We start from the raw sequence: 16,437 nt of genomic DNA, 5'->3' as shown, positions 1-16,437 counted from the left end.
AAAAAAAAAACCTTTGTACTATTATTTTACATTTTAATGCAAGCCATTATATACTTTTTATATGATTTTAGTGATTGTTCATAGAGATCATAATAGGAGGGGGCAGTAGTCTTATATCATATTGTAAAACTGAGTTTCATATCTAATTAATACATACTATGTATTGATTATACCCATTAATTTATTAAAAATTACATATCCTTAATGTTTCTAGATTTCTCACTAGGTTCATCCGATCATTGATCATATCTGACGTTGTAAAAAGGTAATAAATATCATTCAATATGATTTTTGGTGTTGATCTACACAAACATGTCTGAAATGTGTATTGATAAATCATTAATCGAATCTTAGACTGTGTGTTATTCTCCCATGGCCGTTTCCGTTTATTATGTATCATCTTAACGTCACATCACACTTGATTCCACTTCATTTTGTTTCCCCCTATCAAGGAAATATTTTATAACATGTTCCATTATTTTTTAACTAATTTAATAATTTTATGTTTTTAGTAATTTTAACATAACTAAACTAAAACATAAAATTGATTTTTTTTATTTATGAATCTCATGACTCGATATAAAATTAGGTCAAATTGTCTCATACGTTTACCACCCATACGACTTCATTGTCATCGAACCAAAAACCGCAACCTTTTCACCAAATATTCCACCGTCCTCCATATCTCTACCGTGCATATCATTCTAACTTTCATTCTTAACAAAGAACTCACCTATTAACACTCTTCAATCCTTTTCAACTTAACCCAATATTAATATCATGTTTTTAAATTATTAAAGTTAACAGTGAGACGAGCGTTAAATATAAACATCCCCACAAATGATCACGCTAGCTGCCCAGGCGCCTCTCTACGAGACCAGAATGCCACATACGCTTCGACACGAGAAACCAGTGACCATGACGCTTAGTCTTATCAGGTTCGGGTTTTCTTGTCATCACGCTAGTTTGACTTCCTAAAGTCCGGTCAATCCGGTCAATGGTCAATTAGTCACCCATAATGTTGAAAACATGTAATAAAATACATTTTCAACTTTTTTAAAAACAACTAAATAATATATAAATAGTCAAGAATTGCTCAACTGATTTCACCATTAACAATGCTTTATCATTCCTGTTTCTTTAACCCACCATCATGATCTCCACTTTCCGGCCACCGGCACCACCACCACCACTCCACCACCGGCAAAAACCCACCTCAAAAAACCCATTTTTATTCATCCAATTACTACCCACAAGACACCCAGAGTTAAAGATCATGGCCAAGAAGAAACCCATTGAAGGAGTGAGTGATCAGATGAATGCAATTGCTTCTCAGAATCTTGATCACGCGCCGGCTCGCCGGAGAGTCAGATTGGCTTTTACACAAGTTCAAGAACAGCTTGATCATGTCCTCTTTAAGGTTGACTTTTAACTTATTATTATTATTATTTGTTGGTTTACTAATTTAAAGTTTATATTTTTTATTTATTTATGAGTAGTGGCTCCTTCTGGAATCAGGACTGAAGAGGTAAGTGTTGAAAATCCTAAAATTAAAGTCCAATTTTGACTTTTTATTAGTCAAATGAGTCAATGGTAAGTGTTAAACATGATGTGATGTACTAGATGCATGATAGTGTTAAATATCACAAGATTAGAGTCTAATTTTGACTTTTATAGGTCAAATGAGTCAAGGGTAAACATTGAACATGATAAAGAATTGTTTTTATTTAGAAAGCTTCAAGCTTTATTAATTTGATATGAGTTATATATATATATATATATATATATATATATATATATATATATATATATATATATATAAACATGTCATATTTGTTATTTAGGGTGACTTGTGATGTACTAGATGTATGATAATCAAATCTATGTTTTAGGTCCAATTTAACCTATTCAGTTTGTGGGTTCCATTTTATTTTGTTTTTATTTTATTTTATTTTTTTGTTTAAAGAATAGCCCTTTTGGCATTATTATCATGTTCTTCTGGTCAAGTTAAATCTGAGCTTATAGACTTCTTATTATCAATTTATAATAAGTTTTTGCTGATTAAAAGTATTCCTGTTTTATTTAATCCGTGTGTTCATATGCAATACTACAGTGTGCATTTTCTTTGTAACTTCAAGATCAGTAGGAAATGATTTGACTTTTTAGACTAAGATGTACTATAATTAAAGAAACAGTGATAACTTATACTTTCTTTGAACCTTTAGTGGTTTGAAATGAACTCAAAGGGTCAAGAAATTTTCTGCAAAAGTTGGTTGCCAAAGCCCGGAGTCCGAATCAAAGCCGCTGTGTGTTTTGTTCACGGTTATGGTGACACTTGCACCTTTTTCTTTGAAGGTTTGGTCTATATTTCACCATCTATGTGGTATATATATATAGGGTTGCGATCATGTACATATGAGTTCAAACGTGCTAGCTTCACGGTGTGAAAAGAAAAAAGTCCACGTGGTGGCATTTTCGTAATTACTCAGAATAGTGAAATTATGCTACAACAAATTACAAGTAGAGTAATAATAATTACGCTACATTTTAAAAGTAGCGTAATACTTATTACTCTGCTTACATTTTGTTGTAGAGTAATAATAATTAGCGTAATTATTATTACCCTGCCACCGCGTGTTTTTGCTCATTCACTTCGCACGATTAAATGCATTTGTATTTGATCCTTACACTATTTGTATACTATAATATTCTTGTATGTATAAAGAAAATAATAACTTTTAGGCATTGCAAAGAGAATTGCTGCTGCGGGTTATGGTGTTTATGCCGTTGATCATCCTGGTTTTGGTCTATCTGATGGCCTTCATGGCTATGTTACCAACTACACGGACATAGTTGACAATGTGATTGAACAGTTCACAAAAATCAAAGGTAGGATTTGTTCTAAATCTCCAAGATATGACTTGTGACGCCGTGACGGTCAAGCCAATCATTATCAACTACAGAATTGATATAAAATATAACCGCATAGAATGTAAAAGTTTCATTTGACTTTGAATTTGGCTAGTAGTAGGTTTGGCTCTGGATTTCTTTTAGGGAAAATCGCCAAAAACGCCATTTTGACCAATCAAGTTAACAATATGGCCATTGACCTTTTGTTTACCAAAATGTTCAGCCAATAACACATTGACAAGCTTTGTCGGATTCAGCGCCAAGTTAGCGCCAAATTATGGAAATCCTGCTTCCATTTAAAAAAAAAACATAAAAAGCGTTCTTACGCCACGTCGGCGCAAGATCTTTGGATCAAAGGCTACTTTGGTAAATATATTGTGGTCAACTTTCTAATGTTCTTGGTCAATTGGGACAATTTGGTAATTTTCCCTATTTTTTAATCCTGTTTAGTTTGACTTTTTTAATCTCCGGTTTTGAATTTTGAAAGTCAAGCGGATCATTTTCAGCTTCAAAACTGATACAAATCTACTTACATTAAATCCATTTACAACATTAAAATTTAACAGTTTCTTTCTATTCTGAATATGAAAAGCAGTAGGTTTGACTCTGGATATTAATTAATTGGGTGATAATTTTACTTTATATTTTTCTATACAAGGGTAAATTGGTCATTTTTTAAGTACCAACAGAAAAAGTTAACCCCAGTCAGTGAAGATGACGAAAAGTGTGACAATATATGAACTTGATCGACGTCTTTTGTACTTACTGCAGTTAAACAACACGATCTGTAAATACCTGAAGGACGAAAATGTAATTTACGGTTGACTTTTTTTTTTACAGGAAGACCTGAAGTGAGAGGGATGCCTCGGTTTCTTTTGGCTCAGTCAATGGGAGGCGCTGCGGCGCTTAAAGTTCATCTTAAAGAACAACGTGAATGGGACGGCTTAATTCTTGTGGCTCCAATGTGTAAAGTAAAGCTCAATTTCTAATATTAGTTTAGAAACTTAGTTTGACCAAAAGGTTGTTAATTTGTTATGTTTTGACCCTCATTATGGTTCAAGATTTCAGAGGAAATGAAGCCCCCGGAACCCCTGCAGAAAGTTTTAATCTTTTTGTCTAGACTTATGCCTAAAGCAAAGCTTGTACCCGCTAAAGATCTCGCTGAGCTGGCGTTTAGGGACCCACAGAAACGAAAATTGGCAAGTCTTTTCTCATGCATATGAACTTTTCTAAAGTTTAAATTTTAGTCAAATGTCTAAAATGCCCTTGGTTATTTCATATTCAGGCTGATTATAATGTCATAAGTTACTCGGATCAGACAAGATTAAAGACTGCTGTCGAACTTCTAAAAGCGACAACCGAACTCGAATTTGAAGTGGACAGGGTAGACGCAAATATCTTTTTTTTTTAATTTCTTGTAACGGCATTTTTAAAAGATTTGGTTTTTATATATTTTCTTTAAAAAAATTGTAGGTTTCGTCGCCGTTGTTGATTGTTCATGGAGCTGCAGACAAGGTAACCGATCCGAACATCAGCAAGTTTCTTTATGAAAAGGCCGCCAGCAAGGACAAAACTTTGAAGCTTTATGATGGAAGTTATCACTGTATTCTTGAAGGGGAGTCAGATGAAAGGATATTGGAAGTACTTAATGATATTATTGCGTGGCTTGATGCTCGCTGCTCGGTTAGATAGATGTTTGTAGCGGTTGTGAGATTAAAGAAATTCTGTTCAAGTTTCACGAAAGCGATGCATTTGATACACTAGATCGGATTCTTTATTCTTTTTGTTACCACATTTTTATGTAACTGTATGTTGGCGTTTAATGTTTAATGTTTTATGTAACATTATTGTTTCTATTGATTTCGTTCGTGTTTTTCGACGTTGCTGAACATGTGTGTGTTTTTTAAATGTGTTATTGATGATGCAACCTTTTTGTTGTCTTTGTCATCATGACGCGGATCCATACGCGTCTCCTCATGTGACTCCTTCAATGCGTATGTATAATTATAGTCCACAAACTCTATCGTCAAACAATCTCAAAACCAAAACATGTCGTGCATTTAAGTTGTATCATTTGTTAAAGTCGTTTTTAGTTTTACCATTCGCAAATAAGTATTGAGATGTTTTCTACAATAATTAATGTATATGAAGTCTGATTTGTGTAATCAGATTAAGGATGAATATTTGAGCAATAGTGATACACGTAAAAACAATTAGTGTGTAGTGTTTGTCTAGAAAATGTATGTAATAATGTAATAGATTGTTTCAAAAAGCAAAAACAAGTAGAAAGCAATTATATAGATATTGTATCTTTATCATGCAATTTGTAATAATGATTTAAGTATTTTCATTATGCATTTAACAATAGATTTGGTTCTATCTTTTTATTATGTGACCCGACTTCACCCGAACCAATTGAAAAATCTAAAATTGAATGCAATAGTAGAGTAAATAAGAATAAAAAGAATAAAATAGATGTGATTATGTAGTTGCAAAATTAGTGAATATGCATCCATGCAAAGACCTTATGTTGTCGTCCACGAGCAGAGGCGTGAGAGGGTGTGGCGTGGCCAATGCGTTCGCGCACAACACAACACGTCCACGCGATCAGGGGTGCGATGGGCCTCCCGACCCCACTAGCGTTACCGAAGGGAGGTTAGAGGTGGAAATGTTTGAGATGGAGGTGTACCATATAATATGCTAAATTGGTAAAAGAAAGTGGGTGACATAGACACTTGGGCCTAGTGTATGTATGTGTTGTTTAAACAAATCAAGAAATGGACCAGCAAGTGATATTTTTGTAAAGGTTGTTTAAACACTTGGGCCTGATAATCTTTTATATATTATTGTTTTAAATTACGCCCTGCTTGCGGTGCGCACATATAATGTATATATGTGTGAACCCTTGGGTGGGCAAAAGTAAAATTGCACTAATTTTGACGTTATTTTACTAATCACGTGAAAATAACGTTAAAAGTGGCGGAAGGTTAATCAGGCATCATGTGGTGGCGTTGATAGCCGAAAGACAAGGGCACATACACCAATCAGCCAGTGTCCCGATGATTGAGTGTTTTGTGTCTTATGTCCAAGGCTTGATTCAAAACTACTATCGAGCCGGGGGTCTCACCGGAAGCAGCCTCTCTATCCCTATGGGATAGAGGTAAGGCTGTCTATATCTTACCCTCCTCAGACCCTACCATAGCATTGCTATTGGTGGGATATACTGAGTACGATGATGATGATGATGATATTATTGTTTTAAATTTTGGTAAGAAAAAGAAAAAAAAATGTAGTTGAAATCCTCATTCGTCTGAACTACAATAGACTCAGGTGGTTTCAAGGGCTTCAACGAATTTACAGTCAACATTTAATCTATATTGCACGACACAATATTACTGTATTAGAATGAGACTTCAACGATAACAAATAGTCTGAAGATTAAAGTGTCTATTTTGTACAATTTCATCATTTTATTAACTGAAGTGAATGAATCTAGAAAAAAATGATGAACCCCAATTCCAATGCAAAAGTGAGAATTTAAAATGTCCACTTGAAATCTAGCTTGTTGTCCCACTTGCATCTATCTAGTTAGTAGTTTACTCATAATGATGCAAAAAATGTTATTGGTTATGAGAAATTAGCTTACCCTAATCAAAACTTTGTGTTCCAATGCATGGGATGATATTTAAGACTTAAGATTTTATTGTTTTAAATTTGAAACATGATTTAATGTGATTTTTTTTATTGTGATTGTTTTTTCTCTTTGATAGTGTTTTTGAATGAGTCATGTCTTGAGCATCAAAAGTCATCAAAATCAGTATGGACGATTATTATTCAATCTCATAAATGCTCACTCAGATATTGACAGTAATTCAAACGCTATTAATTTTTTTTTTTGCATGAACAAAATCTAATATGTTGGATCCACTACATTAGGATTGCTTAATAAAACAAGAACCTAAAAGACAATGCAATTTAAAGAAAAACCATCTTGATAACCTGAATTCTGGATTGCTAAACATAGTCCACAAAGTAGTCGTTTATCAAATGCGAGTTAGAATATTGTGACAAATAGGCGTCACCGAGGTGAGATGGCATGGAAGTGTATATATGTTGATGCGGTTGCGGTTGCGGTGGAGGAGGTAAGATAGTGGTGGAGCAGCTGGAAAATAGTCTTGTAGGATAAACAGTACTACCACCCATGTTAAAGCCTGTTGCATAATGATAGCCTCCATGCACGGCTGGTTGCCCACTATATTCGGACATTATACACAAGAAAAATTAGTAGTACTTAATTAGTTTAAATCAAGAAAAGAAGACATCAAAAAATAAACAATATGAAGAAATATAATAACAAAAAAGATGATTATAATAAAAGAGTCTATTATAAGTTCACAACTATTTTTCATTTGATTGGAAAGTATATATCTTTATGACTTTATGTTGTCAGTTATGTAAAGGGCTGTTTGTTTATATCTGAATGAAACCATTCAAATGAAAACATCTGATTAATTAAGACTTTAAACTGTTTAATTCAAGACAGAAAAACATCTGAATAATTAAAATTGAGTCTGAATCATTCACACTCAGACATGTTGCTAAATGAGACAGATGTTTATTCAGATCTGGTTCATTTAAATCTTAATAAACCAAACAGCCCCTAAGTACAGAAAGAATTCAAGGAGCTTAATTTCAACTTAGATTACTAAGTTGAATAATGGTTTCACTAATTTTTTTTTTTCCAACAATTATACATATATATGTTCTTTTAGGATATCTTAGAGCATTCACATTAGTTCGGCCATATTGTGTCTATCTTTCATAATAAGATACATTTTTTTATTATGTGTTATACTTATCTTAATCGCGTTTTGATTAGATATTATTTGTAACGTTGTACTCCGATAAATAGCGGATTAATAAGGTTTTCATTATTTTCTAAAGTTGGCCACATAAACGAAATTATTCAAGTGAAATGCAGGATGGGGGTTGGTTGGAATAAAACTGTTCAAGTTATAAATCACATGAACAATAACTATGGACTATATGATGAGTTAGGAGGAGATCCAACCAGCTTGATAGGGAAAGACATGTCATAAAGGCTCAGACTTGAAACTTCATAACTTGGGCTACGAGTGAATTTGACCATTTAGGCCCACAATTCCACCAAATTCTAATTCTCACAACATTGAAATATTTCCAAATTTAGCTTTACTCGTTTGTTGCTGATTTCGTAATTTAAGCTCTTATTTAACGTCTTAAATTCAGTTTTCTATTATTGTTATGTAATTTTGAATATTTGACAAAGCTCTCAAATTCAGAAATCCCCAATGTAATTGTTTGAGCATTCAAAATTCAATCAAATTTCTTATTCGAAACTATGATTCTATTATCAATTTTATCGCTTCGGCTATGCTTGAGGGAGTCATGTCAAGAAAATTTTGCTAGGGTTTTGTGACATCGTTTGGCTATGCGTGTGAGAGTCATGTCAATGTTTTCGCTTCGGCTAATGTTTTAATCGGAGTAACAATATATATACATATTCAAGCAATGAGTTGAATGCACAAAAATAAAACACAAGTCATAATATACAAGAGGGAGTGAAGTGAACACACCTTAGATGGTGAAGAGGTGGAGTTGACATATTATCAGCACTGAAAACCAGGTGACGAGCTTGGTTTAGTGTTTCTGACTCCCTTTCTGAGACCAAGATCACAATATTATTTAGAATTCAATCAAACAAACATTATAAAACAAAAGCTAAATGCTTAAAAGAAATAAAGACTTTGACATCAATACATGAAAGACATTATATAAACACTTCATGGCAAACAACATATTAATTTCATGTCTTAAAACAACTTAATTTGTGTGAGAGAGAGAGAGAGAGAGAGAGATCGAGACCTTGGTGATGACGGTTCATGTGTCCACCAAGAGCTTGAGATTTGCGGAACTTGAGGGAGCAAAACCGACACTCGTAAACCTTCCCTCTTTCTTCTTTTGACTTGTTTCTCTTTTCCTTGTAATCCCTAAAATTCATACCGATACAAATTTATATTTCTTTTAAGTTAAACGTGACATTAATCGATGGGACTAAACGGCATTGTTGTGTCTTTTAAACACAACGTGCCCGAGCTAGTTGCGGACCCAATATTTTTTTTTCACTGGGGTGATCGAGAGATTAATCAAAATTTTATGCGAGGTGATCGGGATTTGCGTTTTTTTTAACAAGGGTAGTTGCCCCCACCCTTAATCTATAGGGTTGCCAATATTGACCCTAGGTCTCCAATGATATTATACTAAAAGGAAATCACACTCATACACAGGGTAACTCAACTATTTTGGTGGCCTAAAATAACATTTAAAAATGAGGCGTTATTGTAAAAAAAATTTCTCTTGCTTTCACTAAATAAATCTAGATATTGTCATTATCTTTCGCAAATACATAAGTAATGCAATTCATACCTTCCCGGACCTATTTCAGTTTAAACGGCACTCAAATCACACACATTAATCCAAATCTCAAATTACAAATGTATAATTACTAGCATTGTTACCCGCGCGTTACGGCGGGCCGGCGATGGTAGTTTTGTATTACAAATATCGTTTTTATTTTGTGCTACTTGGGTTTAGATCCAATTTGGCATACATGACAATTGCATTTATTGTTTTGGCACATTTGAAGCTGTTCAAATCTTATAATAATAAGCCCAACATTTGAATGACAAAACTAAAGTTAAAAGTGTAGGATCGTCTTCTTTTTCCTCGGTTTGCAAAAATGTGTCGGGTGGTTGTGTCGCTTGATCAATATTTTAGCAAAACGTTGAACACATTTTTAAAACAATGCATATTAAAAGTTTTAAAATAACAATATTACCCAAGTGTTGTATCGGTGCAATTTGTGTGTGGTTACAAAAATCATATTCATTTGATTTGACTAAGGTAATATAACTCAATAGAGTAGTATGTTGTAGGTAATAACATATGTTTACATGCAATAGTTATCTATTAGTATTTTGTGATAATATATTGTGTGACACAATAAATAAATAAAAATTACAAACTATTTACATATTAAACCGACGAAAAAATCACACCCAATCCTTGATTTAAAATGAAACATTGAGTTTCTTTTCTGTTACATATAAAATTAAGCCGTAACAATGAATGATTCTGTTTTAAAAAGCATGTAATTCTAATTTCTAGATGTCTCAAAATATTTAGCTATCATCTTTTGTTTTAACAGATGATTCGGTTATGCTTTCATACAATCATGCCCCATGTTATATTATATCATATGGGATTCATATATATGCATGTAATCATAATTTTAAATGATGAGTTTGTTTTTAATAACCGATTGTTGCACATAGCATACAAATTCATCTTGTTGGGCATATAGTTATATGGTTGTAAACAATATTAATGTAGAAACATGTGCAACAAATTATGAAGATGATTATGTGTACCCGGATGTGATGAATAGACAGATGAGTTCATGTAGAGAGCAATTTCCGCGCTGATAACGTAAAATGAACCAGAGAATTCAGAGAGAATTTGTGTAGAATATTATTGACGATCAAGCATTCACATTATACATAAACGTATATATATACATGCAAAACATAAACTAATCGTCAAATACAGTTATGTGGGGTATTGTATATCTGGTTTATAACATGATTATATTAATGGACGCTAGCAAATTTTTCAGAAACATAATTACAAACACACGTAATAAGGTGTTATGTTTTTGATGTGGGTATAATGATGCTCTCACAACTAAGCTTTAAATTTATTAAACAAGACTCCTAAAAAAACCATACAAAACCGGCAAGTGTACCGATCACTAATAGTATAGCACTATGGAAGTTCGAGTATCGAACACAAGGACACTTGAAAACGTTAATGATACTTAACCCTAACCAAGACTCATCTAATAATATTTAAATGATTTTTAATAATTAACTACTTAACCTAAATTACTTAACTACTTAACTTAACTAAACACTTGAAACTTAGAAACTTAACTGCAATCGGAGAAAACGTCTACTTAGGTAAAATCATAATGAAGGTATAATAAGATAATGGATTGAAGACTCTCACGACACCGATTCCTAAGGATGACTCAACTAAGGTTCACTCAAGAAAGCTAGATCACCTCTCAGTCTCACTAACAAACTCTAACTTACAGTTAGTTGATTTTAAGAACAAACTGGAAAACGAATTGTTAAAGTGCTCTAATGTCGACTCTCCTCTCGGTCTCACCGACACACTACCCTAATGGAGACGAATACTACGCAACCAAGGATAGAGGAACAATTTAGTTTAACTTAAACTAAACCAACTAATCGCTCAAAAACCCAAACCCGACAAGAACCGAACCCGCTCTCGCGCGATCCTAATTCTAACAAGCAAAAGCTATGAGACGAGTTTACTTCTTATCACCTCTCGGTCTCTAATAAGGTGTTCAACCGCCGATTATATTCAATTAATACACTCACTTAAACCTGCGGTTGATCACCCCGCAAACAAACCCTAAACACAAAGTAAAGAGTTCTAACAAGCAACAATCAATCAAAACTTATTCAATTAATCAAAGCAAGAGGTACATGAGTATAACTAATAAATTCACAGCCACTAAACACAACCTAATTCAATGTTAAACCAAACTTTTCATCAACAATTCAAGTCATGATAATCAACAATCCATATTACTCATTAAAACCTAACAATAAACATCTAACCTAGGTAGAACTAACACGTTTAGCCAATCAAAATCAATGAACAATAGATGAAATAGATATAAATGATAAACATGTTCATATAAATTTGATTACAAAAGGTTTGAATGCTTAAAAACCAAAAACGAACTCACAAACGTTAAAATAGTCAAAACCGACAACCGAAGGATAAAAGATGGAACCGTAAGCTTGTCCTCCTTGGTTTTTCCTCTAGAGCAGGTGTGGGATGGCTGGAAACTTGAATAAAATCGTTCATAGGGTTTTAGGGTTTATATATATGTTTAATCACCTCTTTCCTAATATAAAATAGGTTAAAACAAGCCCACTAGACCCACTAGAAGACAAAATAGACGTGGTAGCTGATTCTTGAACATTCTTGGCAGACTTGGGACATGTTGAAATCTACCACATGCTTCTTGAATGGTATGACCTGGTCGCGTAGCTCGAACATGACATTTTCTGACGTTTTTCGACTTTCAGCTCGTTTATCTTCGTTTTTTGCGTACCGGCTTCATCCGAGCTCCGTTTTAACTGATTCTTTTTTCATTTGACTCGTTTTCTCGCTCTCTTCAACATGGGACCTATCACATACACAAACATGTAATTTAATGCAAGAATAACAAAATAATCGTTAACGTTTAAGCACAAAATAACATAAAAACTATTAGGAAAACATGTGTGTTTTACACCACATCAGTTTTCTTGAAAACAAATTTGGAGTTTGATTATTCACAACAAAGTTTTAGAGTTCTTCCACAATGAATTCACAACAAAGTTTTGGCGATTAAAGTAACTAAAAGATTGTAGTTGACAACTGGTGTAATATTGGGGGCATTAAACAAAGTTTGTATATTGATGTTTTTTTGTCTTTTCTTCTTCTCTTGGCATGGAATTAATAGAATATATAACCAAAACATATGCAACGGTTTTAGACAAGAATTGAAAATGCACGCATGATAATGCGATGAAGTTTGGTAGAAAAACATAGAGTTACATGTTATCATTTCCGGAATATCATGGGAAATAAATTGGTAAAAACATTTTATCTTTCATATGATTTTCTGCTTAAAATATCTGAATCCGAATCAAAATATTCAGTCGACCACGTCAGCGACGCGTATCAGCCCAAATAAATCATCAAAATCAATCAACGTAAAAAAAATGGCATCAAAATCTGCTCTCACAACAGTTGTTCACACATTGCAGATCGAATGATCGATCTGAAAGCAGTTTGTTCATGTGCGCCCGCTTTGTTTTCGAATAATAATGATAATTTTGAGGAATCTGGCCGGTGGTTTAGGAACGTTATATAGTTGGTGGGAGAAGTGTTGGTGACGGTTGAAGAAGAGGCTTCGGAGGTATGAAAACCGTCGTACGTCGTAACCGTAACCGGCTTTTATCTAAGTAGTTTCGAATAATAATGATAATTGTGAACTTGATCTATTGATGAAGCAATGCGATGCTTTCCGTCGTACGTCGTAACCGGCTTTTTAAATCCACGCATGTGAAACGGCGGCACACCAGAAAGAAACCACCGGCAGACTGCATGGCCCTTGAATTAAGTAGTTTCGGCGTTAAGGCGTCAAATTATTCCGTGACTGAGTTATACATATATTGATTCTCGAAGAAATGACGCTGTAGTGTGGTTGAGGGTTATATAGGGTATTGACTGTGGAGAAGGGGTGGCGACGGTTGTAGAGATGCGTCGTGTCGGAAGTTACGTCGGTGTAGGAGATGATATATCATGAGAAGTAAAATAATTATAACCGTCATCTTTAAAAGAATTGATTATTCTTTTCTTGTTGACTAATGTTTAATTTTATTATTATATTATTATAACGAAAGCAGTTTTAATATTATTGTATTATGAGAATAGGATGTAAATTTTAGGATGGAAATATATGTGTAATTTTTAATGTTGGTTTTTTTTATAAAGGTTCAAAAATTGATTTGCAATCAATTCTAAATGTAGTAGAGATAATTAATTTTGTTTTAAAAACGATAGGCTTTAGAAAATGGGATCCTAAAACCCTAGCTTTATTTCACTGTTTCTAAAGACGGCCCTATGCGGAATTTCCTAACACTCAACACTATTGTATATACAACTTCCTCTATTGTAATTAAAAGACACCTCAAGATTTATCCACAATTAAATTTTGCACTTCATTTACTATGTCACTGTATATTATTAATAGAGATATCAGAAAAAGATGGTAAGTACCAGATGCAGCAGAATATGAATGATCATCAAGTGGCTGTTTGCTATGGTCCCAAATGAAATGATCATTTGGTAAGTTGTTGAGGTCTAGTGGGTTACTCCTGAAAACCAAGATAAATGTGTAAGAGTTAAATTAAGTAACTAAGCATAAGTGACCACTTAAGATGAAAAAAAGATAAAAAAGAGTGATAGTTAATTAATTAAGGGTGTGGGCTGAAGCCTATACATGTTGGTACCACAGAGAGAAAATAAGTTTATACAACAGCTGAAACAATAATAATCTGAAATATGGATGAATAAAGGTTGTGAAACTCAAAAAATTAATTATTAAGTATATATGTAAGAAAAGTTATCAGGTTTCCTGTCACACTCTTTCACATGCAAATGGAAAAGATACACTGGGTTTCATGACTTTAAAAGGAGGCAGTGATGGGTAGATTTTGTGGAAACCACCATTTTACACGTGGCATTGGATATTATATGTAAGAGATTTATGTCTAATTGTCTACATGTGTGGTTAATCTTCTTTTATCGTCTAAAACTGATTTTTTTAGAGAAAGATCATCATGTATAGTTTGTCTACTTGATTTGAATGGAAGATTTTCTTTAAACGTAAATTTCTTTTACTAATTATTTTACTTGATTTAAAGCTTTATTGGATTTAAACCTATAATCTTTAAAGAAAATCATCCATTTAAATCATGACCAACTCATGATAAAGATTCTGTGGACCTCGTGGTTATTGACGTATTAATGTTTCATTAACGTCCACTCTATCATGAAGAATAGGTGATTGTATTGTAAGTCTTTGTCATCTTTGAAACCGTTTAGCCAATCTGTTAACTGTTACTCTCCCGACTTGAAAAATAAGGCCGCCCTCCTTCGAAGAGTAAGACGAAGAAAAAGAATTCCATTGCCTGTTTGGTTTGTAATTGGGTGTATTTGAGAGAATGAGTAGGTATTTTTTTGTATTTGCGTTTTGATGTGTAATAGTGTTTATATAGAAAAAAAAACATTAAATCCAAGGTCATATTCTAATTCCCAAAACATTCCCCTTTCAATGGTCACTTTAGCCAACGTCACCACCCTAGCGCCGGCTCGTGACGGCCGGTGAAGTTGGTGATGGCTTGACCTCAAAGGTAAGAGATGAAACTGGTTGAAATTAGTGGGGTTTCACGCAAATATTCATTTTAAGTATTCAGTTTAGGTGATGTTCACAAAGGACAAATATTTTCAAAACTAGGATATTGTAATAGGATGGACGAAACTACATAAACAAGTTATATATCCACACATAATCACCTAACCTGTCATGCCAGCCAGGTGGATGGTAAACAGGGGCGTAGACAGTTTTAGGGGAACGGGTTTGGTCGAACTCATACAAAACTTTAATTTTGTGTTATATATTAGTTTATTTTGACATCGAACCTGTAGAAAAAAATTCTAGCTACGTCACTGATGGTAAAGGCTCTTAATAAGTTATATCGTGTGCTACAAATCCATATGCATGTTACAATCACAGGTATAATTGATACATGCATCGGTATGATGTTTTTAAGAGACGAGATTCCAATTGATATTCCGGAATACAAGAGGTAAGAAACTATGATTTAACCAGTTGATAATATATATCAAAACGTTCCGTATGTGCTAGAACAATGTTAACTCAAATGTATATTGATCATTCGGTTGTTAACAGGTCAAAATAGTACTTAATACAGATCGCTGACTAGGTGTGTGCATGGACTAATACAGTTGGTCCTATTTCTTCATGTTTTATTCAATGTTTTAAAATTTGGTCTAAATTATACGATGTCTACTTATTTATACTAATCATGTATAGGTGAAATTCCGCAATGAGGCTCGTGTACAAAGTCTCAGATTGAATCTATATATTGAATATGTTTTTTTATATACTTTCACAATCACTTGCATGAGTATCAATTATGTTAAGTATGTTTTAAACAATGTAGCAAGTTGTTTAAAGCAACTTTTAAAATGAAAAATTTGAGACCAAGTTCCGCTTAACAACTCGATTATTCAAAACTTTTCTTCATGTTTTATTCCATGTTTTAAATTCAGTCTAAATTATACATTGTCTACATATTTATGCTAATGCTTAAGTTGTATAATCATGTATACGTGAAATTCCGCAACGAGGCTCGTGTACAAAGTCTCAGATCAAATCTATATGTTGAATATGTTTTTGTATACACCTTCATAGTCACTTTCATGAGTATCAATTATGTTAAGTATGTTTTAAACAATGTAGCAGGTTGTTTATAGCAGCTTTTAAAATGAAAAATTTAAGACCAAGTTCCGCTTAACAACTTGATTATCTAAAACTTATTTGGGTGTTTCACTTTCTTCTTTAATATATAGCCTATAGAAAAGGGTTGAAAATCCAATTGCCTAAATATATTCTTACTCTTTTTACAAAATATTTTTTATTTTATTTTAACCCCCCTACCCTTTCATATTCATTTGTTGGCTGCAACTTCTCATTTATCTAGCTATATATATATGTTAACATCTCTAGTACAAGTTTTTTTTAGAAACGGAATC

General features: G+C 33.3%; 1 protein-coding gene and 1 pseudogene across 2 annotated transcripts; one reads left to right on the top strand and one right to left on the bottom strand.

The window, feature by feature from the left end:
* Positions 1-940: 940 nt before the first annotated feature.
* On the top strand, positions 941-4,602 carry LOC143556844 (caffeoylshikimate esterase-like; annotated as a pseudogene). The gene is made up of 8 exons (XR_013139452.1): positions 941-1,451; positions 1,500-1,528; positions 2,226-2,355; positions 2,743-2,889; positions 3,751-3,881; positions 3,972-4,109; positions 4,196-4,294; positions 4,384-4,602. The product of XR_013139452.1 is annotated as a caffeoylshikimate esterase-like (transcript).
* Positions 4,603-6,760: 2,158 nt separating this feature from the next.
* LOC143556849 (zinc finger protein JAGGED-like) lies at positions 6,761-14,100 on the bottom strand. Its single transcript, XM_077046079.1, has 5 exons — positions 14,093-14,100; positions 13,872-13,973; positions 8,815-8,936; positions 8,526-8,610; positions 6,761-7,162 (listed from the first exon to the last, which is right to left on the bottom strand). Exons 1-5 carry the CDS (start codon positions 14,098-14,100, stop codon positions 6,925-6,927), a joined length of 555 nt encoding a protein of 184 aa, XP_076902194.1. The 3' UTR covers positions 6,761-6,924.
* Positions 14,101-16,437: the final 2,337 nt, after the last annotated feature.

The sequence above is a fragment of the Bidens hawaiensis genome, unplaced genomic scaffold (assembly GCF_021521415.1).
Source record: "Bidens hawaiensis isolate Kalapana, Puna unplaced genomic scaffold, B.hawaiensis_p1.1 tig00018746_1, whole genome shotgun sequence".
NCBI classification, from domain to species: domain Eukaryota; kingdom Viridiplantae; phylum Streptophyta; class Magnoliopsida; order Asterales; family Asteraceae; genus Bidens; species Bidens hawaiensis.
This window is presented reverse-complemented; position numbering and strand designations above follow the sequence as displayed.

Coding starts and splice junctions, on each gene's coding strand:
- LOC143556849 (XM_077046079.1), bottom strand. Junction 8,937..13,871: donor TATTCTGCTGCATCTGGTAC/TTACCATCTTTT, acceptor GAATTTTAGGGA/TTACAAGGAAAAGAGAAACA. Junction 8,611..8,814: donor CATGAACCGTCATCACCAAG/GTCTCGATCTCT, acceptor TCTTGGTCTCAG/AAAGGGAGTCAGAAACACTA.